At 48.6% G+C, this 23,980-nt stretch overlaps 1 protein-coding gene across 1 annotated transcript; it reads left to right on the plus strand.

Annotated features, from left to right (window-relative positions):
• Positions 1–391: 391 nt before the first annotated feature.
• Positions 392–23,682, plus strand: LOC140701876 (uncharacterized). The gene is made up of 8 exons (XM_078379563.1): positions 392–567; positions 1,479–1,582; positions 5,356–5,509; positions 8,065–8,168; positions 11,498–11,651; positions 14,207–14,310; positions 20,198–20,351; positions 22,955–23,682. The coding sequence occupies exons 2-8, from the start codon at positions 1,511–1,513 to the stop codon at positions 23,128–23,130; spliced, it is 918 nt and encodes a 305-aa protein (XP_078235689.1). The 5' UTR covers positions 392–567; positions 1,479–1,510; the 3' UTR covers positions 23,131–23,682.
• Positions 23,683–23,980: the final 298 nt, after the last annotated feature.

Below are 23,980 nucleotides of genomic sequence, written 5' to 3' on the forward strand. Positions count from 1 at the left end.
TTTGAAATGGCTAGGGTCCTCCGGCATGAGGCTGCCAGCAGAGGGAGGCGAGAAGTGGCCGGCCAAGGGAGTAGAGGCACCGTCTAGCACGCTTGGACTCAGAGGGCCTTTCATGCTGACGTTCTAGCCTTCAGAACTCACAGGGCAGGTCCTCTGGTCCCGCCTCTTCCTGGCAGTTGCCCCAGAGCCGTTCTAGCCTTCTGAAATCAGAGGGCAGGTCCTCTGGGCCCGCCTCTTCCTGTTGTGTCGCCATGGAGCCGCTCCCAGCCAATGGAAATCAGAGGGCAGGTCCTCAGGGCCCGGCTCTTCCTGCGAGTCGCCATGGGGACCTTCTAGCCCTTTGCCCTCGGAGAGCAGGTCCTCCTGGCCCGCCCCTTCCTGTCCCGTTGCCATGGCGACGCTGGGACGCTAAAGGCCGGTGCGTCACGCTTTTCCTTCCCCACCGTGTCTCCCCATTATTTGTCCGGCCTGCCCCTGCGGCACCCAGAGGCTGTTCCGGCTGCAAGGCCGGTGGCAGACCCGGCCTGCACTGGACGCTGCCCCGCTCCGACCGGGGACGGCGGCTGGGTAAGGAGGCCCGTGGGGGAGGGTGGGGTGACTGCTGGGACCCTTCTCCCCCAACCCATGATGGGCTTTGTAGTCCTTCAGGAGATGAATCTGATCCAAGGTGGGAAAGGCGGTTTTTGGGATTTTTCAAGTTTTGGGGCATGGGCAGAGTTACAGTTGGTCTCCTCCCCACGAGGCTGGCCCTTAAGGAAAGGATTAAAGGGGGTCTGGGTGGATTTCGCTCCCTCCCTCTGCCTCCAAACCCCATAGGAAATTCAGGGCGGGACTCGGCTTTGTACTCGTCTCCCTCACTTTTCACTGCATTAAAATATTTGAAGTGTTTCATGGTTGTTTCTTTTATTTATTTTTTATGTATGTAAGTATGCACGCATGTATTTATTGATGCATGTGCTTGTTTGTTTGTTTGTTTGTTCTGCGATTTATATAGCACCCATCTGGCAGCCAAGGCCTCTCTGGCCCGTTTGTTTGCGTTGCGATTGCGTTGCGGCCTTGCAGTCGTCTCCCTCACTTTTCACTGCATTAAATTATTTGAAGTTCTTCATGGGTGTTTCTTTTATTTATTTTTTATGTATGCATGTAAGTATGCGTGCATGCATGTCTGTATTTATGTGTGCTTGTGTGTGTGTGTGTGTGTGTTATTTATTTATTTATTTGCTTATTGATTTATGTGATTTATATGGCGCCCATCTGTCAGCGAAGGCCTCTCTGGCCAGTTTATTTGCGTTGTGAGTTTATTATTCCACCCTGGAGAGGAGAGGGAGCTGTCTTTTTCTTCCTACCATCAAGGGGACCTGGGTTTGCGGCTGATGTCTACTGCTTTTAACTCCACCCCCTGGTCCCGCTTTTCTCCCCCTTTTCACAGCCGCTTGTACTTGTCATTTGGAATAACTGGATTTTCCCTTCCGAACCAGGTGTCGTTCTTTCAGTGAGCTCGTTCACGCGGATGCAGAGCTTCATCGTTCGTTTGCGCCACCCTGCAACCTCGAGGAACGACCGGATCCAGAAAGGTCGGCGGGTAAGTGTGCAGGGGGCCGGCAGGATGGTAGGCATACCATGTGGGTCTGTCACGAGCCCCTCTGCCCCGTGACGGCCCTTGTAGTTGTTAACAGAGAAGAAAGGTGTGAAATAACGATTTAAAAAACCGCTCTGGGTAATTTTAACGCCCCTGGGCATGCACAGAGTTGCAGTTTTCAAACTTGCCGTTAGGATGGCCGGTCCAAAACAAAAAAGGATTAAGGCAGATGTGTGTACAGGTGCGTATGTCTCTCATCCCTTTACGCCTGCAGGACATGGCGAGCTGTCTCCAGTCTCCCTCCCAGCTCGGGTTCGAGTCCCGAGGTGGAGATTCCTGAGGACTTCCATCTCCCCTTCTTTCCCGCCAAGGACGAGAGAAAGTGCAGTTCGGGGCTGAGTGCCGTGACCGTCTTCTTTGTGTTTCATGTAAGTTATTATTTTATTATTACTCTTCTTCTGGCTTTTATTGTTCTTGTCTCCTCCAGCGCGCACGGGGGGGGGAGCAGGGCCGAAGGAAGGTTGGAGGACCCTCTCGCCCTACGCCGTGATCTGGCAGGCAGAGGAGGCCTTTTCTTTTTCCCTGTTCAGGCTGCCAGCAGACAGCTTTCTGCCTTTGCTGTATTTATTCGAAGAGCTCAGGCGGCAGTGCTTCAGAGGAGTCTGTCATCCATTATTAGGGTTCTTTAAAACAAACGCGCCCACGTTTCCCTGCATTCTTCCCATGAGTCTCAGCCCATCTGTAAGAGACGCAGACCCCCTTACGCTCTCGGTCGTGGCACTATAGGATCCCACTCCCTTCTCTAAATCTCAAAAAAATACAGTGAAAGGGCCCACCAAGGCAGGGTGGGGAGGGGGATTGGAATCATCTGTTTCTTAATATCCTAGTAAAGTGTCTTCTTTAAAGTACGTTCATCGCCGGCCGGTTTTACATCTGAACTTGCATGGGTAATGGGTAATGGTGAATATGCAAAAGGGTTGCCAATAAAACCTGAAAATTCTCATTCCCCCCCCACCTGCATTCTCTTTTGTGTGAGCGCGAGTGTTACTTTTTAGACTTCAGGAAACGGCTTTGGGACCATGAGTTTCTTCTCTTATTTTATTTATTTATTTATTTAATTTATATGCCTCCCACTCTACCCAAAGGTCTCTGGGCGGCTTACAACAATTAAAATTCAATACAATACAATATAAAATGATTAAAATACAATTCAAATGCGATTAAAATACAATTAAAATTGCCATCATAAAGACCCACAGCTACGGGACGTGGACAACGGTAAAGAAGATCCAGGCGCAGACATCTGGTAGCTTTCCGATTAAACAGTGTACCAATTAAACAGCCGCCTAGAGTGGTCGAAATGACCAGATAGGCGGGGTATAAATAGAATAAAGAAATAAAGAAATAAATTGCCACCTGTTACAGCGTGGACAGTAGGGCAAAAAGCAATAATAATAAGAAGAAGAACAATAACAATAACTGCAACAATAATAATCATTTATAACTATATTTATTTATTACCGTTTCATGCAGTAATCTTACTAAGGCACACAAATATTTTAATTTAAAGAAAGGACGCTTAGTTCAAATGAGAAATTACAGATATCTAAAACCACCTTTACAAGTGGCTGATAAAGGAGAAAAGGGGAGGGGGGTTACTAATAAAAAGCAGGTGAAATAGACAAGCACCGAAAGTTCATTGAATTGCAGTCGTCCTCTTGAACGTTGGGAGACGAACCAGGAAAAAAAGACACGAGGAGGTTTCCTCCTCCCCAGTCCCTGGGAGAGCGAGGCGGCCTTCCTTTTCTTCCTCCACCTCCACCTCCTCCTCCTCCTCCTCCTCCTAGGTCCCTCTCAGCATATGCCCCCCCCCATCGAGCAGGAGCCGTTTAGGAGCCGCGCTTTTAATTCCCCCAGCCGGGAAGCCTGGGGGGGGGGGGTTGAAATGGCTAGGGTCCTCCGGCATGAGGCTGCCAGAAGAGGGAGCCGAGAAGCGGCCAGCCAAGGGAGTAGAGGCACCGTCTAGCACGCTTGGACTCAGAGGGCCTTTCATGCTGACGTTCTAGCCTTCAGAACTCACAGGGCAGGTCCTCTGGTCCCGCCTCTTCCTGGCAGTTGCCCCAGAGCCGTTCTAGCCTTCTGAAATCAGAGGGCAGGTCCTCAGGGCCCGCCTCTTCCTGTTGCGTCGCCATGGAGCCGCTCCCAGCCAATGGAAATCAGAGGGCAGGTCCTCAGGGCCCGGCTCTTCCTGCGAGTCGCCATGGGGACCTTCTAGCCCTTTGCACTCGGAGAGCAGGTCCTCCTGGCCCGCCCCTTCCTGTCCCGTTGCCATGGCGACGCTGGGACGCTAAAGGCCGGTGCGTCACGCTTTTCCTTCCCCACCGTGTCTCCCCATTATTTGTCCGGCCTGCCCCTGCGGCACCCAGAGGCTGTTCCGGCTGCAAGGCCGGTGGCAGACCCGGCCTGCGCTGGACGCTGCCCCGCTGCGACCGGGGACGGCGGCTGGGTAAGGAGGGCCGTGGGGGAGGGTGGGGTGACTGCTGGGCCCCTTCTCCCCCACCCCATGATGGGCTTTGTAGTCCTTCAGGAGATGAATCTGATCCAAGGTGGGAAAGGCGGTCTTCGGGATTTTTCAAGTTTTGGGGCATGGGCAGAGTTACAGTTGGTCTCCTCCCCACGAGGCTGGCCCTTAAGGAAAGGATTAAAGGGGGTCTGGGTGGATTTCGCTCCCTCCCTCTGCCTCCAAACCCCATAGGAAATTCAGGGCGGGACTCTGCCTTGTACTCGTCTCCCTCACTTTTCACTGCATTAAAATATTTGAAGTGTTTCATGGTTGTTTCTTTTATTTACTTTTTATGTATGTAAGTATGCACGCATGTATTTATTGATGCATGTGCTTGTTTGTTTCTTTGTTTGTTTGTTCTGCGATTTATATAGCACCCATCTGGCAGCCAAGGCCTCTCTGGCCCGTTTGTTTGCGTTGCGATTGCGTTGCGGCCTTGCAGTCGTCTCCCACACTTTTCACTGCATTAAATTATTTGAAGTTCTTCATGGTTGTTTCTTTGATTTATTTTTTATGTATGTATGTAAGTATGCGTGCATGCATGTCTGTATTTATGTGTGCTTGTGTGTGTTATTTATTTATTTATTTATTTGCTTATTGATTTATGTGATTTATATGGCGCCCATCTGTCAGCGAAGGCCTCTCTGGCCAGTTTATTTGCGTTGTGAGTTTATTAATCCACCCTGGAGAGGAGAGGGAGCTGTCTTTTTCTTCCCACCATCAAGGGGACCTGGGTTTGTGGCTGATTTCTACTGCTTTTAATTCCACCCCCTGGTCCCGCTTTTCTCCCCCTTTTCACAGCCGCTTGTACTTGTCATTTGGAATAACTGGATTTTCCCTTCCGAACCAGGTGTCGTTCTTTCAGTGAGCTCGTTCACGCGGATGCAGAGCTTCATCGTTCATTTGCGCCACCCTGCAACCTCGAGGAACGACCGGATCCAGAAAGGTCGGCGGGTAAGTGTGCAGGGGGCCGGCGGGATGGTAGGCATACCATGTGGGTCTGTCACGAGCCCCTCTGCCCCGTGACGGCCCTTGTAGTTGTTAACAGAGAAGAAAGGTGTGAAATAACCTTTCTGGGTAATTTTAACGCCCCTGGGCATGCACAGAGTTGCAGTTTTTAAACTTGCCGTTAGGATGGCCGGTTCAAAACAAAAAAGGATTAAGGCAGATGTGTGTACAGGTGCGTATGTCTCTCGTCCCTTTACGCCTGCAGGACATGGCGAGCTGTCTCCAGTCTCCCTCCCAGCTCGGGTTCGAGTCCCGAGGTGGAGATTCCAGAGGACTTCCATCTCCCCTTCTTTCCCGCCAAGGACGAGAGAAAGTGCAGTTCGGGGCTGAGTGCCGTGACCGTCTTCTTTGTGTTTCATGTAAGTTATTATTTTATTATTACTCCTCTTCTGGCTTTTATTGTTCTTGTCTCCTCCAGCGTGCACGGGGGGGGGGAGCAGGGCCGAAGGAAGGTTGGAGGACCCTCTCGCCCTACTCCGTGATCTGGCAGGCAGAGGAGGCCTTTTCTTTTTCCCTGTTCAGGCGGTGAATATGCAAAGGGGTTGCCAATAAAACCTGAAAATTCTCATTCCCCCCCCACCTGCATTCTCTTTTGTGTGAGCGCGTGTGTTACATTTTAGACTTCAGGAAACGGCTTTGGGACCATGAGTTTCTTCTCTTATTTTATTTTATTTTATTTTATTTTATTTTATTTTAATTTATTTATTTATTTATTTATTTATTTATTTATTTATTTATTTATTTATTTATTTATTTATTTATTCAATATGCCTCCCACTCTACCCAAAGGTCTCTGGGCGGCTTACAACAATTAAAATGCAATACAATACAATATAAAATGATTAAAATACAATTAAAATGCGATTAAAATACAATTAAAATTGCCATCATAAAGACCCACAGCTACGGGACGTGGACAACGGTAAAGAAGATCCAGGCGCAGACATCTGGTAGCTTTCCAGTTAAACAGTGTACCAATTAAACAGCCGCCTAGAGTGGTTGAAATGACCAGATAGGTGGGGTATAAATAGAATAAAGAAATAAAGAAATAAATTGCCACCTGTTACAGCGTGGACAGTAGGGCAAAAAGCAATAATAATAAGAAGAAGAACAATAACAATAACTGCAACAATAATAATCATTTATAACTATATTTATTTATTACCGTTTCATGCAGTAATCTTATTACGGCACACAAATATTTTAATTTAAAGAATGGACACTTAGTTCAAATGAGAAATTACAGATATCTAAAACCACCTTTACAAGTGGCTGATAAAGGAGAAAAGGGGAGGGGGGGTTACTAATAAAAAGCAGGTGAAATAGACAAGCACCGAAAGTTCATTGAATTGCAGTCGTCCTCTTGAACGTTGGGAGACGAATCAGGAAAAAAAGACACGAGGAGGTTTCCTCCTCCCCAGTCCCTGGGAGAGCGAGGCGCCCTTCCTTTTCTTCCTCCACCTCCACCTCGTCCTCCTCCTCCTCCTCCTCGGTCCCTCTCAGGATATGACCCCCCCCCCCGCCATGGAGCAGGAGCCGTTTAGGAGCCGAGCTTTTAATTCCCACAGCCGGGAAGCCTGGGGGGGTGTTTGAAATGGCTAGGGTCCTCCGGCATGAGGCTGCCAGCAGAGGGAGCCGAGAAGTGGCCGGCCAAGGGAGTAGTGGCACCGTCTAGCACGCTTGGACTCAGAGGGCCTTTCATGCTGACGTTCTAGCCTTCCGAACTCACAGGGCAGGTCTTCAGGGCCCGCCTCTTCCTGCAGGTCGCCATGGGGACCTTCTAGCCCTTTGCACTCGGAGAGCAGGTCCTCCGGGCCCGCCCCTTCCTGTCACGTTGCCATGGCGACGCTGGGACGCTAAAGGCCGGTGCGTCGCGCTTTTCCTTCCCCACGGTGTCTCCCCATTATTTGTCCGGCCTGCCCCTGCGGCACCCAAAGGCTGTTCCGGCTGCAAGGCCGGTGGCAGGCCCGGCCTGCGGTGGACGCTGCCCCGCTCCTACCGGGGACGGCGGCTGGGTAAGGAGGCCCGTGGGGGAGGGTGGGGTGACTGCTGGGACCCTTCTCCCCCAACCCATGATGGGCTTTGTAGTCCTTCAGGAGATGAATCTGATCCAAGGTGGGAAAGGCGGTCTTCAGGATTTTTCAAGTTTCGGGGCATGTGCAGAGTTACAGTTGGTCTCCTCCCCATGAGGCTGGCCCTTAAGGAAAGGATTAAAGGGGGTCTGGGTGGATTTCGCTCCCTCCCTCTGCCTCCAAACCCCATAGGAAATTCAGGGCGGGACTCGGCCTTGTACTCGTCTCCCTCACTTTTCACTGCATTAAAATATGGTTGTTTCTTTTATTTATTTTTTATGTATGTAAGTATGCACGCATGTATGTATTGATGCATGTGTTGGTTTGTTGGTTTGTTTGTTTATTTATTTGTTCTGCAATTTATATAGCACCCATCTGGCAGCCAAGGCCTCTCTGGCCCGTTTGTTTGCGTTGCGATTGCGTTGCGGCCTTGCAGTCGTCTCCCACACTTTTCACTGCATTAAATTATTTGAAGTTCTTCATGGTTGTTTCTTTGATTTATTTTTTATGTATGTATGTAAGTATGCGTGCATGCATGTCTGTATTTATGTGTGTGTGTGTGTGTGTTATTTATTTATTTATTTGCTTATTGATTTATGTGATTTATATGGCGCCCATCTGTCAGCGAAGGCCTCTCTGGCCAGTTTATTTGCGTTGTGATTTTATTATTCCACCCTGGAGAGGAGAGGGAGCTGTCTTTTTCTTCCCACCATCAAGGGGACCTGGGTTTGTGGCTGATTTCTACTGCTTTTAATTCCACCCCCTGGTCCCGCTTTTCTCCCCCTTTTCACAGCCGCTTGTACTTGTCATTTGGAATAACTGGATTTTCCCTTCCGAACCAGGTGTCGTTCTTTCAGTGAGCTCGTTCACGCGGATGCAGAGCTTCATCGTTCGTTTGCGCCACCCTGCAACCTCGAGGAACGACCGGATCCAGAAAGGTCGGCGGGTAAGTGTGCAGGGGGCCGGCGGGATGGTAGGCATACCATGTGGGTCTGTCACGAGCCCCTCTGCCCCGTGACGGCCCTTGTAGTTGTTAACAGGGAAGAAAGGTGTGAAATAACGATTTAAAAAACCGCTCTGGGTAATTTTAACGCCCCTGGGCATGCACAGAGTTGCAGTTTTCAAACTTGCCGTTAGGATGGCCGGTCCAAAACAAAAAAGGATTAAGGCAGATGTGTGTACAGGTGCGTATGTCTCTCGGCCCTTTACGCCTGCAGGACATGGCGAGCTGTCTCCAGTCTCCCTCCCAGCTCGGGTTCGAGTCCCGTGGTGGAGATTCCTGAGGACTTCCATCTCCCCTTCTTTCCCGCCAAGGACGAGAGAAAGTGCAGTTCGGGGCTGAGTGCCGTGACCGTCTTCTTTGTGTTTCATGTAAGTTATTATTTTATTATTACTCTTCTTCTGGCTTTTATTGTTCTTGTCTCCTCCAGCGCGCACGGGGGGGGGAGCAGGGCCGAAGGAAGGTTGGAGGACCCTCTCGCCCTACGCCGTGATCTGGCAGGCAGAGGAGGCCTTTTCTTTTTCCCTGTTCAGGCGGTGAATATGCAAAGGGGTTGCCAATAAAACCTGAAAATTCTCATTCCCCCCCCACCTGCATTCTCTTTTGTGTGAGCGCGTGTGTTAGATTTTAGACTTCAGGAAACGGCTTTGGGACCATGAGTTTCTTCTCTTATTTATTTATTTATTTATTTATTTATTTATTTATTTATTTATTTATTTATTTATTTATTTATTTATTTATTTAATATGCCTCCCACTCTACCCAAAGGTCTCTGGGCGGCTTACAACAATTAAAATTCAATACAATACAATATAAAATGATTAAAATACAATTAAAATGCGATTAAAATACAATTAAAATTGCCATCATAAAGACCCACAGCTACGGGACGTGGACAACGGTAAAGAAGATCCAGGCGCAGACATCCGGTAGCTTTCCAGTTAAACAGTGTACCAATTAAACAGCCGCCTAGAGTGGTTGAAATGACCAGATAGGTGGGGTATAAATAGAATAAAGAAATAAAGAAATAAATTGCCACCTGTTACAGCGTGGACAGTAGGGCAAAAAGCAATAATAATAAGAAGAAGAACAATAACAATAACTGCAACAATAATAATCATTTATAACTATATTTATTTATTACCGTTTCATGCAGTAATCTTATTAAGGCACACAAATATTTTAATTTAAAGAATGGACACTTAGTTCAAATGAGAAATTACAGATATCTAAAACCACCTTTACAAGTGGCTGATAAAGGAGAAAAGGGGAGGGGGGTTACTAATAAAAAGCAGGTGAAATAGACAAGCACCGAAAGTTCATTGAATTGCAGTCGTCCTCTTGAACGTTGGGAGACGAATCAGGAAAAAAAGACACGAGGAGGTTTCCTCCTCCCCAGTCCCTGGGAGAGCGAGGCGCCCTTCCTTTTCTTCCTCCACCTCCACCTCGTCCTCCTCCTCCTCCTCCTCCTCGGTCCCTCTCAGGATATGACCCCCCCCCCCCCGCCATGGAGCAGGAGCCGTTTAGGAGCCGAGCTTTTAATTCCCACAGCCGGGAAGCCTGGGGGGGTGTTTGAAATGGCTAGGGTCCTCCGGCATGAGGCTGCCAGCAGAGGGAGCCGAGAAGTGGCCGGCCAAGGGAGTAGTGGCACCGTCTAGCACGCTTGGACTCAGAGGGCCTTTCATGCTGACGTTCTAGCCTTCCGAACTCACAGGGCAGGTCTTCAGGGCCCGCCTCTTCCTGCAGGTCGCCATGGGGACCTTCTAGCCCTTTGCACTCGGAGAGCAGGTCCTCCGGGCCCGCCCCTTCCTGTCGGGTTGCCATGGCGACGCTGGGACGCTAAAGGCCGGTGCGTCGCGCTTTTCCTTCCCCACGGTGTCTCCCCATTATTTGTCCGGCCTGCCCCTGCGGCACCCAAAGGCTGTTCCGGCTGCAAGGCCGGTGGCAGGCCCGGCCTGCGGTGGACGCTGCCCCGCTCCTACCGGGGACGGCGGCTGGGTAAGGAGGCCCGTGGGGGAGGGTGGGGTGACTGCTGGGACCCTTCTCCCCAACCCATGATGGGCTTTGTAGTCCTTCAGGAGATGAATCTGATCCAAGGTGGGAAAGGCGGTCTTCAGGATTTTTCAAGTTTCGGGGCATGTGCAGAGTTACAGTTGGTCTCCTCCCCATGAGGCTGGCCCTTAAGGAAAGGATTAAAGGGGGTCTGGGTGGATTTCGCTCCCTCCCTCTGCCTCCAAACCCCATAGGAAATTCAGGGCGGGACTCGGCCTTGTACTCGTCTCCCTCACTTTTCACTGCATTAAAATATTTGAAGTGTTTCATGGTTGTTTCTTTTATTTATTTTTTATGTATGTAAGTATGCACGCATGTATGTATTGATGCATGTGTTGGTTTGTTGGTTTGTTTGTTTATTTATTTGTTCTGCAATTTATATAGCACCCATCTGGCAGCCAAGGCCTCTCTGGCCCGTTTGTTTGCGTTGCGATTGCGTTGCGGCCTTGCAGTCGTCTCCCACACTTTTCACTGCATTAAATTATTTGAAGTTCTTCATGGTTGTTTCTTTGATTTATTTTTTATGTATGTATGTAAGTATGCGTGCATGCATGTCTGTATTTATGTGTGCTTGTGTGTGTTATTTATTTATTTATTTATTTACTTATTGATTTATGTGATTTATATGGCGCCCATCTGTCAGCGAAGGCCTCTCTGGCCAGTTTATTTGCGTTGTGAGTTTATTAATCCACCCTGGAGAGGAGAGGGAGCTGTCTTTTTCTTCCCACCATCAAGGGGACCTGGGTTTGTGGCTGATTTCTACTGCTTTTAATTCCACCCCCTGGTCCCGCTTTTCTCCCCCTTTTCACAGCCGCTTGTACTTGTCATTTGGAATAACTGGATTTTCCCTTCCGAACCAGGTGTCGTTCTTTCAGTGAGCTCGTTCACGCGGATGCAGAGCTTCATCGTTCATTTGCGCCACCCTGCAACCTCGAGGAACGACCGGATCCAGAAAGGTCGGCGGGTAAGTGTGCAGGGGGCCGGCGGGATGGTAGGCATACCATGTGGGTCTGTCACGAGCCCCTCTGCCCCGTGACGGCCCTTGTAGTTGTTAACAGAGAAGAAAGGTGTGAAATAACCTTTCTGGGTAATTTTAACGCCCCTGGGCATGCACAGAGTTGCAGTTTTTAAACTTGCCGTTAGGATGGCCGGTTCAAAACAAAAAAGGATTAAGGCAGATGTGTGTACAGGTGCGTATGTCTCTCGTCCCTTTACGCCTGCAGGACATGGCGAGCTGTCTCCAGTCTCCCTCCCAGCTCGGGTTCGAGTCCCGAGGTGGAGATTCCAGAGGACTTCCATCTCCCCTTCTTTCCCGCCAAGGACGAGAGAAAGTGCAGTTCGGGGCTGAGTGCCGTGACCGTCTTCTTTGTGTTTCATGTAAGTTATTATTTTATTATTACTCCTCTTCTGGCTTTTATTGTTCTTGTCTCCTCCAGCGTGCACGGGGGGGGGGGAGCAGGGCCGAAGGAAGGTTGGAGGACCCTCTCGCCCTACTCCGTGATCTGGCAGGCAGAGGAGGCCTTTTCTTTTTCCCTGTTCAGGCGGTGAATATGCAAAGGGGTTGCCAATAAAACCTGAAAATTCTCATTCCCCCCCCACCTGCATTCTCTTTTGTGTGAGCGCGTGTGTTACATTTTAGACTTCAGGAAACGGCTTTGGGACCATGAGTTTCTTCTCTTATTTTATTTTATTTTATTTTATTTTATTTTATTTTATTTTATTTTTATTTATTTATTTATTTATTTATTTATTTATTTATTTATTTATTCAATATGCCTCCCACTCTACCCAAAGGTCTCTGGGCGGCTTACAACAATTAAAATGCAATACAATACAATATAAAATGATTAAAATACAATTAAAATGCGATTAAAATACAATTAAAATTGCCATCATAAAGACCCACAGCTACGGGACGTGGACAACGGTAAAGAAGATCCAGGCGCAGACATCTGGTAGCTTTCCAGTTAAACAGTGTACCAATTAAACAGCCGCCTAGAGTGGTTGAAATGACCAGATAGGTGGGGTATAAATAGAATAAAGAAATAAAGAAATAAATTGCCACCTGTTACAGCGTGGACAGTAGGGCAAAAAGCAATAATAATAATAAGAAGAACAATAACAATAACTGCAACAATAATAATCATTTATAACTATATTTATTTATTACCGTTTCATGCAGTAATCTTATTACGGCACACAAATATTTTAATTTAAAGAATGGACACTTAGTTCAAATGAGAAATTACAGATATCTAAAACCACCTTTACAAGTGGCTGATAAAGGAGAAAAGGGGAGGGGGGGTTACTAATAAAAAGCAGGTGAAATAGACAAGCACCGAAAGTTCATTGAATTGCAGTCGTCCTCTTGAACGTTGGGAGACGAATCAGGAAAAAAAGACACGAGGAGGTTTCCTCCTCCCCAGTCCCTGGGAGAGCGAGGCGCCCTTCCTTTTCTTCCTCCACCTCCACCTCGTCCTCCTCCTCCTCCTCCTCGGTCCCTCTCAGGATATGACCCCCCCCCCGCCATGGAGCAGGAGCCGTTTAGGAGCCGAGCTTTTAATTCCCACAGCCGGGAAGCCTGGGGGGGTGTTTGAAATGGCTAGGGTCCTCCGGCATGAGGCTGCCAGCAGAGGGAGCCGAGAAGTGGCCGGCCAAGGGAGTAGTGGCACCGTCTAGCACGCTTGGACTCAGAGGGCCTTTCATGCTGACGTTCTAGCCTTCCGAACTCACAGGGCAGGTCTTCAGGGCCCGCCTCTTCCTGCAGGTCGCCATGGGGACCTTCTAGCCCTTTGCACTCGGAGAGCAGGTCCTCCGGGCCCGCCCCTTCCTGTCGCGTTGCCATGGCGACGCTGGGACGCTAAAGGCCGGTGCGTCGCGCTTTTCCTTCCCCACGGTGTCTCCCCATTATTTGTCCGGCCTGCCCCTGCGGCACCCAAAGGCTGTTCCGGCTGCAAGGCCGGTGGCAGGCCCGGCCTGCGGTGGACGCTGCCCCGCTCCTACCGGGGACGGCGGCTGGGTAAGGAGGCCCGTGGGGGAGGGTGGGGTGACTGCTGGGACCCTTCTCCCCCAACCCATGATGGGCTTTGTAGTCCTTCAGGAGATGAATCTGATCCAAGGTGGGAAAGGCGGTCTTCAGGATTTTTCAAGTTTCGGGGCATGTGCAGAGTTACAGTTGGTCTCCTCCCCATGAGGCTGGCCCTTAAGGAAAGGATTAAAGGGGGTCTGGGTGGATTTCGCTCCCTCCCTCTGCCTCCAAACCCCATAGGAAATTCAGGGCGGGACTCGGCCTTGTACTCGTCTCCCTCACTTTTCACTGCATTAAAATATTTGAAGTGTTTCATGGTTGTTTCTTTTATTTATTTTTTATGTATGTAAGTATGCACGCATGTATGTATTGATGCATGTGTTGGTTTGTTGGTTTGTTTGTTTATTTATTTGTTCTGCAATTTATATAGCACCCATCTGGCAGCCAAGGCCTCTCTGGCCCGTTTGTTTGCGTTGCGATTGCGTTGCGGCCTTGCAGTCGTCTCCCACACTTTTCACTGCATTAAATTATTTGAAGTTCTTCATGGTTGTTTCTTTGATTTATTTTTTATGTATGTATGTAAGTATGCGTGCATGCATGTCTGTATTTATGTGTGTGTGTGTGTGTGTTATTTATTTATTTATTTGCTTATTGATTTATGTGATTTATATGGCGCCCATCTGTCAGCGAAGGCCTCTCTGGCCAGTTTATTTGCGTTGTGATTTTATTATTCCACCCTGGAGAGGAGAGGGAGCTGTCTTTTTCTTCCCACCATCAAGGGGACCTGGGTTTGTGGCTGATTTCTACTGCTTTTAATTCCACCCCCTGGTCCCGCTTTTCTCCCCCTTTTCACAGCCGCTTGTACTTGTCATTTGGAATAACTGGATTTTCCCTTCCGAACCAGGTGTCGTTCTTTCAGTGAGCTCGTTCACGCGGATGCAGAGCTTCATCGTTCGTTTGCGCCACCCTGCAACCTCGAGGAACGACCGGATCCAGAAAGGTCGGCGGGTAAGTGTGCAGGGGGCCGGCGGGATGGTAGGCATACCATGTGGGTCTGTCACGAGCCCCTCTGCCCCGTGACGGCCCTTGTAGTTGTTAACAGGGAAGAAAGGTGTGAAATAACGATTTAAAAAACCGCTCTGGGTAATTTTAACGCCCCTGGGCATGCACAGAGTTGCAGTTTTCAAACTTGCCGTTAGGATGGCCGGTCCAAAACAAAAAAGGATTAAGGCAGATGTGTGTACAGGTGCGTATGTCTCTCGTCCCTTTACGCCTGCAGGACATGGCGAGCTGTCTCCAGTCTCCCTCCCAGCTCGGGTTCGAGTCCCGTGGTGGAGATTCCTGAGGACTTCCATCTCCCCTTCTTTCCCGCCAAGGACGAGAGAAAGTGCAGTTCGGGGCTGAGTGCCGTGACCGTCTTCTTTGTGTTTCATGTAAGTTATTATTTTATTATTACTCTTCTTCTGGCTTTTATTGTTCTTGTCTCCTCCAGCGCGCACGGGGGGGGGAGCAGGGCCGAAGGAAGGTTGGAGGACCCTCTCGCCCTACGCCGTGATCTGGCAGGCAGAGGAGGCCTTTTCTTTTTCCCTGTTCAGGCGGTGAATATGCAAAGGGGTTGCCAATAAAACCTGAAAATTCTCATTCCCCCCCCACCTGCATTCTCTTTTGTGTGAGCGCGTGTGTTAGATTTTAGACTTCAGGAAACGGCTTTGGGACCATGAGTTTCTTCTCTTATTTATTTATTTATTTATTTATTTATTTATTTATTTATTTATTTATTTATTTATTTATTTAATATGCCTCCCACTCTACCCAAAGGTCTCTGGGCGGCTTACAACAATTAAAATTCAATACAATACAATATAAAATGATTAAAATACAATTAAAATGCGATTAAAATACAATTAAAATTGCCATCATAAAGACCCACAGCTACGGGACGTGGACAACGGTAAAGAAGATCCAGGCGCAGACATCCGGTAGCTTTCCAGTTAAACAGTGTACCAATTAAACAGCCGCCTAGAGTGGTTGAAATGACCAGATAGGTGGGGTATAAATAGAATAAAGAAATAAAGAAATAAATTGCCACCTGTTACAGCGTGGACAGTAGGGCAAAAAGCAATAATAATAATAATAAGAACAATAACAATAACTGCAACAATAATAATCATTTATAACTATATTTATTTATTACCGTTTCATGCAGTAATCTTATTAAGGCACACAAATATTTTAATTTAAAGAATGGACACTTAGTTCAAATGAGAAATTACAGATATCTAAAACCACCTTTACAAGTGGCTGATAAAGGAGAAAAGGGGAGGGGGGTTACTAATAAAAAGCATTTGAAATAGACAAGCACCGAAAGTTCATTGAATTGCAGTCGTCCTCTTGAACGTTGGGAGACGAATCAGGAAAAAAAGACACGAGGAGGTTTCCTCCTCCCCAGTCCCTGGGAGAGCGAGGCGCCCTTCCTTTTCTTCCTCCACCTCCACCTCGTCCTCCTCCTCCTCCTCCTCCTCGGTCCTTCTCAGGATATGACCCCCCCCCCGCCATGGAGCAGGAGCCGTTTAGGAGCCGAGCTTTTAATTCCCACAGCCGGGAAGCCTGGGGGGGTGTTTGAAATGGCTAGGGTCCTCCGGCATGAGGCTGCCAGCAGAGGGAGCCGAGAAGTGGCCGGCCAAGGGAGTAGTGGCACCGTCTAGCACGCTTGGACTCAGAGGGCCTTTCATGCTGACGTTCTAGCCTTCAGAACTCACAGGGCAGGTCTTCAGGGCCCGCCTCTTCCTGCAGGTCGCCATGGGGACCTTCTAGCCCTTTGCACTCGGAGAGCAGGTCCTCCGGGCCCGCCCCTTCCTGTCGCGTTGCCATGGCGACACTGGGACGCTAAAGGCCGGTGCGTCGCGCTTTTCCTTCCCCACGGTGTCTCCCCATTATTTGTCCGGCCTGCCCCTGCGGCACCCAAAGGCTGTTCCGGCTGCAAGGCCGGTGGCAGGCCCGGCCTGCGGTGGACGCTGCCCCGCTCCTACCGGGGACGGCGGCTGGGTAAGGAGGCCCGTGGGGGAGGGTGGGGTGACTGCTGGGACCCTTCTCCCCCAACCCATGATGGGCTTTGTAGTCCTTCAGGAGATGAATCTGATCCAAGGTGGGAAAGGCGATCTTCAGGATTTTTCAAGTTTCGGGGCATGTGCAGAGTTACAGTTGGTCTCCTCCCCATGAGGCTGGCCCTTAAGGAAAAGATTAAAGGGGGTCTGGGTGGATTTCGCTCCCTCCCTCTGCCTCCAAACCCCATAGGAAATTCAGGGCGGGACTCGGCCTTGTACTCGTCTCCCTCACTTTTCACTGCATTAAAATATTTGAAGTGTTTCATGGTTGTTTCTTTTATTTATTTTTTATGTATGTAAGTATGCACGCATGTATGTATTGATGCATGTGTTGGTTTGTTGGTTTGTTTGTTTATTTATTTGTTCTGCAATTTATATAGCACCCATCTGGCAGCCAAGGCCTCTCTGGCCCGTTTGTTTGCGTTGCGATTGCGTTGCGGCCTTGCAGTCGTCTCCCACACTTTTCACTGCATTAAATTATTTGAAGTTCTTCATGGTTGTTTCTTTGATTTATTTTTTATGTATGTATGTAAGTATGCGTGCATGCATGTCTGTATTTATGTGTGCTTGTGTGTGTTATTTATTTATTTATTTATTTACTTATTGATTTATGTGATTTATATGGCGCCCATCTGTCAGCGAAGGCCTCTCTGGCCAGTTTATTTGCGTTGTGAGTTTATTAATCCACCCTGGAGAGGAGAGGGAGCTGTCTTTTTCTTCCCACCATCAAGGGGACCTGGGTTTGTGGCTGATTTCTACTGCTTTTAATTCCACCCCCTGGTCCCGCTTTTCTCCCCCTTTTCACAGCCGCTTGTACTTGTCATTTGGAATAACTGGATTTTCCCTTCCGAACCAGGTGTCGTTCTTTCAGTGAGCTCGTTCACGCGGATGCAGAGCTTCATCGTTCATTTGCGCCACCCTGCAACCTCGAGGAACGACCGGATCCAGAAAGGTCGGCGGGTAAGTGTGCAGGGGGCCGGCGGGATGGTAGGCATACCATGTGGGTCTCTCACGAGCCCCTCTGCCCCGTGACGGCCCTTGTAGTTGTTAACAGAGAAGAAAGGTGTGAAATAACCTTTCTGGGTAATTTTAACGCCCCTGGGCATGCACAGAGTTGCAGTTTTTAAACTTGCCGTTAGGATGGCCGGTTCAAAACAAAAAAGGATTAAGGCAGATGTGTGTACAGGTGCGTATGTCTCTCGTCCCTTTACGCCTGCAGGACATGGCGAGCTGTCTCCAGTCTCCCTCCCAGCTCGGGTTCGAGTCCCGAGGTGGAGATTCCTGAGGACTTCCATCTCCCCTTCTTTCCCGCCAAGGACGAGAGAAAGTGCAGTTCGCGGCTGAGTGCCGTGACCGTCTTCTTTGTGTTTCATGTAAGTTATTATTTTATTATTACTCCTCTTCTGGCTTTTATTGTTCTTGTCTCCTCCAGCGTGCACGGGGGGGGGGGGAGCAGGGCCGAAGGAAGGTTGGAGGACCCTCTCGCCCTACTCCGTGATCTGGCAGGCAGAGGAGGCCTTTTCTTTTTCCCTGTTCAGGCAGTGAATATGCAAAGGGGTTGCCAATAAAACCTGAAAATTCTCATTCCCCCCCCCACCTGCATTCTCTTTTGTGTGAGCGCGTGTGTTACATTTTAGACTTCAGGAAACGGCTTTGGGACCATGAGTTTCTTCTCTATCTATCTATCTATCTATCTATCTATCTATCTATCTATCTATCTATCTATCTATCTATCTATCTATCTATCTATCTATCTATCTATCTATCTATCTATCTATTTATTTATTTATTTATTTATTTAATATGCCTCCCACTCTACCCAAAGGTCTCTGGGCGGCTTACAACAATTAAAATTCAATACAATAAAATATAAAATGATTAAAATACAATTAAAATTGCCATCGTAAAGACCCACAGCTACGGGACGTGGACAACGGTAAAGAAGATCCAGGCGCAGACATCTGGTAGCTTTCCAGTTAAACAGTGTACCAATTAAACAGCCGCCTAGAGTGGTTGAAATGACCAGATAGGTGGGGTATAAATAGAATAAAGAAATAAATTGCCACCTGTTACAGCGTGGACAGTAGGGCAAAAAGCAATAATAATAAGAAGAAGAACAATAACAATAACTGCAACAATAATAATCATTTATAACTATATTTATTTATTACCGTTTCATGCAGTAATCTTATTAAGGCACACAAATATTTTAATTTAAAGAATGGACACTTAGTTCAAATGAGAAATTACAGATATCTAAAACCACCTTTACAAGTGGCTGATAAAGGAGAAAAGGGGAGGGGGGTTACTAATAAAAAGCAGGTGAAATAGACAAGCACCGAAAGTTCATTGAATTGCAGTCGTCCTCTTGAACGTTGGGAGACGAATCAGGAAAAAAAGACACGAGGAGGTTTCCTCCTCCCCAGTCCCTGGGAGAGCGAGGCGCCCTTCCTTTTCTTCCTCCACCTCCACCTCGTCCTCCTCCTCCTCCTCCTCGGTCCCTCTCAGGATATGACCCCCCCCCGCCATGGAGCAGGAGCCGTTTAGGAGCCGAGCTTTTAATTCCCACAGCCGGGAAGCCTGGGGGGGTGTTTGAAATGGCTAGGGTCCTCCGGCATGAAGCTGCCAGCAGAGGGAGCCGAGAAGTGGCCGGCCAAGGGAGTAGTGGCACCGTCTAGCACGCTTGGACTCAGAGGGCCTTTCATGCTGACGTTCTAGCCTTCAGAACTCACAGGGCAGGTCTTCAGGGCCCGCCTCTTCCTGCAGGTCGCCATGGGGACCTTCTAGCCCTTTGCACTCGGAGAGCAGGTCCTCCGGGCCCGCCCCTTCCTGTCGCGTTGCCATGGCGACGCTGGGACGCTAAAGGCCGGTGCGTCGCGCTTTTCCTTCCCCACGGTGTCTCCCCATTATTTGTCCGGCCTGCCCCTGCGGCACCCAAAGGCTGTTCCGGCTGCAAGGCCGGTGGCAGGCCCGGCCTGCGGTGGACGCTGCCCCGCTCCTACCGGGGACGGCGGCTGGGTAAGGAGGCCCGTGGGGGAGGGTGGGGTGACTGCTGGGACCCTTCTCCCCCAACCCATGATGGGCTTTGTAGTCCTTCAGGAGATGAATCTGATCCAAGGTGGGAAAGGCGATCTTCAGGATTTTTCAAGTTTCGGGGCATGTGCAGAGTTACAGTTGGTCTCCTCCCCATGAGGCTGGCCCTTAAGGAAAAGATTAAAGGGGGTCTGGGTGGATTTCGCTCCCTCCCTCTGCCTCCAAACCCCATAGGAAATTCAGGGCGGGACTCGGCCTTGTACTCGTCTCCCTCACTTTTCACTGCATTAAAATATTTGAAGTGTTTCATGGTTGTTTCTTTTATTTATTTTTTATGTATGTAAGTATGCACGCATGTATGTATTGATGCATGTGTTGGTTTGTTGGTTTGTTTGTTTATTTATTTGTTCTGCAATTTATATAGCACCCATCTGGCTATATTTGCCATTTGCGCCACCCTGCAACCTCGAGGAACGACCGGATCCAGAAAGGTCGGCGGGTAAGTGTGCAGGGGGCCGGCGGGATGGTAGGCATACCATGTGGGTCTGTCACGAGCCCCTCTGCCCCGTGACGGCCCTTGTAGTTGTTAACAGAGAAGAAAGGTGTGAAATAACCTTTCTGGGTAATTTTAACGCCCCTGGGCATGCACAGAGTTGCAGTTTTTAAACTTGCCGTTAGGATGGCCGGTTCAAAACAAAAAAGGATTAAGGCAGATGTGTGTACAGGTGCGTATGTCTCTCGTCCCTTTACGCCTGCAGGACATGGCGAGCTGTCTCCAGTCTCCCTCCCAGCTCGGGTTCGAGTCCCGAGGTGGAGATTCCAGAGGACTTCCATCTCCCCTTCTTTCCCGCCAAGGACGAGAGAAAGTGCAGTTCGCGGCTGAGTGCCGTGACCGTCTTCTTTGTGTTTCATGTAAGTTATTATTTTATTATTACTCCTCTTCTGGCTTTTATTGTTCTTGTCTCCTCCAGCGTGCACGGGGGGGGGGGAGCAGGGCCGAAGGAAGGTTGGAGGACCCTCTCGCCCTACTCCGTGATCTGGCAGGCAGAGGAGGCCTTTTCTTTTTCCCTGTTCAGGCAGTGAATATGCAAAGGGGTTGCCAATAAAACCTGAAAATTCTCATTCCCCCCCCACCTGCATTCTCTTTTGTGTGAGCGCGTGTGTTACATTTTAGACTTCAGGAAACGGCTTTGGGACCATGAGTTTCTTCTCTATCTATCTATCTATCTATCTATCTATCTATCTATCTATCTATCTATCTATCTATCTATCTATCTATCTATCTATCTATCTATCTATCTATCTATCTATCTATCTATCTATCTATCTATCTATTTATTTATTTATTTATTTATTTATTTATTTAATATTCCTCCCACTCTACCCAAAGGTCTCTGGGCGGCTTACAACAATTAAAATTCAATACAATAAAATATAAAATGATTAAAATACAATTAAAATTGCCATCATAAAGACCCACAGCTACGGGACGTGGACAACGGTAAAGAAGATCCAGGCGCAGACATCTGGTAGCTTTCCAGTTAAACAGTGTACCAATTAAACAGCCGCCTAGAGTGGTTGAAATGACCAGATAGGTGGGGTATAAATAGAATAAAGAAATAAAGAAATAAATTGCCACCTGTTACAGCGTGGACAGTAGGGCAAAAAGCAATAATAATAAGAAGAAGAACAATAACAATAACTGCAACAATAATAATCATTTATAACTATATTTATTTATTACTGTTTCATGCAGTAATCTTATTAAGGCACACAAATATTTTAATTTAAAGAATGGACACTTAGTTCAAATGAGAAATTACAGATATCTAAAACCACCTTTACAAGTGGCTGATAAAGGAGAAAAGGGGAGGGGGGGTTACTAATAAAAAGCAGGTGAAATAGACAAGCACCGAAAGTTCATTGAATTGCAGTCGTCCTCTTGAACGTTGGGAGACGAATCAGGAAAAAAAGACACGAGGAGGTTTCCTCCTCCCCAGTCCCTGGGAGAGCGAGGCGCCCTTCCTTTTCTTCCTCCACCTCCACCTCGTCCTCCTCCTCCTCCTCCTCCTCGTTCCCTCTCAGGATATGACCCCCCCCCCGCCATGGAGCAGGAGCGGTTTAGGAGCCGAGCTTTTAATTCCCACAGCCGGGAAGCCTTGGGGGGTGTTTGAAATGGCTAGGGTCCTCCGGCATGAGGCTGCCAGCAGAGGGAGCCGAGAAGTGGCCGGCCAAGGGAGTAGTGGCACCGTCTAGCACGCTTGGACTCAGAGGGCCTTTCATGCTGACGTTCTAGCCTTCCGAACTCACAGGGCAGGTCTTCAGGGCCCGCCTCTTCCTGCAGGTCGCCATGGGGACCTTCTAGCCCTTTGCACTCGGAGAGCAGGTCCTCCGGGCCCGCCCCTTCCTGTCGCGTTGCCATGGCGACGCTGGGACGCTAAAGGCCGGTGCGTCGCGCTTTTCCTTCCCCACGGTGTCTCCCCATTATTTGTCCGGCCTGCCCCTGCGGCACCCAAAGGCTGTTCCGGCTGCAAGGCCGGTGGCAGGCCCGGCCTGCGGTGGACGCTGCCCCGCTCCTACCGGGGACGGCGGCTGGGTAAGGAGGCCCGTGGGGGAGGGTGGGGTGACTGCTGGGACCCTTCTCCCCCAACCCATGATGGGCTTTGTAGTCCTTCAGGAGATGAATCTGATCCAAGGTGGGAAAGGCGATCTTCAGGATTTTTCAAGTTTCGGGGCATGTGCAGAGTTACAGTTGGTCTCCTCCCCATGAGGTTGGCCCTTAAGGAAAAGATTAAAGGGGGTCTGGGTGGATTTCGCTCCCTCCCTCTGCCTCCAAACCCCATAGGAAATTCAGGGCGGGACTCGGCCTTGTACTCGTCTCCCTCACTTTTCACTGCATTAAAATATTTGAAGTGTTTCATGGTTGTTTCTTTTATTTATTTTTTATGTATGTAAGTATGCACGCATGTATGTATTGATGCATGTGTTGGTTTGTTGGTTTGTTGGTTTATTTATTTGTTCTGCAATTTATATAGCACCCATCTGGCAGCCAAGGCCTCTCTGGCCCGTTTGTTTGCGTTGCGATTGCGTTGCGGCCTTGCAGTCGTCTCCCACACTTTTCACTGCATTAAATTATTTGAAGTTCTTCATGGTTGTTTCTTTGATTTATTTTTTATGTATGTATGTAAGTATGCGTGCATGCATGTCTGTATTTATGTGTGCTTGTGTGTGTTATTTATTTATTTATTTATTTATTTACTTATTGGTTTATGTGATTTATATGGCGCCCATCTGTCAGCGAAGGCCTCTCTGGCCAGTTTATTTGCGTTGTGAGTTTATTAATCCACCCTGGAGAGGAGAGGGAGCTGTCTTTTTCTTCCCACCATCAAGGGGACCTGGGTTTGTGGCTGATTTCTACTGCTTTTAATTCCACCCCCTGGTCCCGCTTTTCTCCCCCTTTTCACAGCCGCTTGTACTTGTCATTTGGAATAACTGGATTTTCCCTTCCGAACCAGGTGTCGTTCTTTCAGTGAGCTCGTTCACGCGGATGCAGAGCTTCATCGTTCATTTGCGCCACCCTGCAACCTCGAGGAACGACCGGATCCAGAAAGGTCGGCGGGTAAGTGTGCAGGGGGCCGGCGGGATGGTAGGCATACCATGTGGGTCTCTCACGAGCCCCTCTGCCCCGTGACGGCCCTTGTAGTTGTTAACAGAGAAGAAAGGTGTGAAATAACCTTTCTGGGTAATTTTAACGCCCCTGGGCATGCACAGAGTTGCAGTTTTTAAACTTGCCGTTAGGATGGCCGGTTCAAAACAAAAAAGGATTAAGGCAGATGTGTGTACAGGTGCGTATGTCTCTCGTCCCTTTACGCCTGCAGGACATGGCGAGCTGTCTCCAGTCTCCCTCCCAGCTCGGGTTCGAGTCCCGAGGTGGAGATTCCAGAGGACTTCCATCTCCCCTTCTTTCCCGCCAAGGACGAGAGAAAGTGCAGTTCGGGGCTGAGTGCCGTGACCGTCTTCTTTGTGTTTCATGTAAGTTATTATTTTATTATTACTCCTCTTCTGGCTTTTATTGTTCTTGTCTCCTCCAGCGTGCACGGGGGGGGGGGGAGCAGGGCCGAAGGAAGGTTGGAGGACCCTCTCGCCCTACTCCGTGATCTGGCAGGCAGAGGAGGCCTTTTCTTTTTCCCTGTTCAGGCGGTGAATATGCAAAGGGGTTGCCAATAAAACCTGAAAATTCTCATTCCCCCCCCACCTGCATTCTCTTTTGTGTGAGCGCGTGTGTTACATTTTAGACTTCAGGAAACGGCTTTGGGACCATGAGTTTCTTCTCTTATTTTATTTTATTTTATTTTATTTCATTTTAATTTATTTATTTATTTATTTATTTATTTATTCAATATGCCTCCCACTCTACCCAAAGGTCTCTGGGCGGCTTACAACAATTAAAATTCAATACAATACAATATAAAATGATTAAAATACAATTAAAATGCGATTAAAATACAATTAAAATTGCCATCATAAAGACCCACAGTTAC

This window comes from Pogona vitticeps, chromosome 8, assembly GCF_051106095.1.
Source record: "Pogona vitticeps strain Pit_001003342236 chromosome 8, PviZW2.1, whole genome shotgun sequence".
NCBI classification, from domain to species: Eukaryota; Metazoa; Chordata; class Lepidosauria; order Squamata; family Agamidae; genus Pogona; species Pogona vitticeps.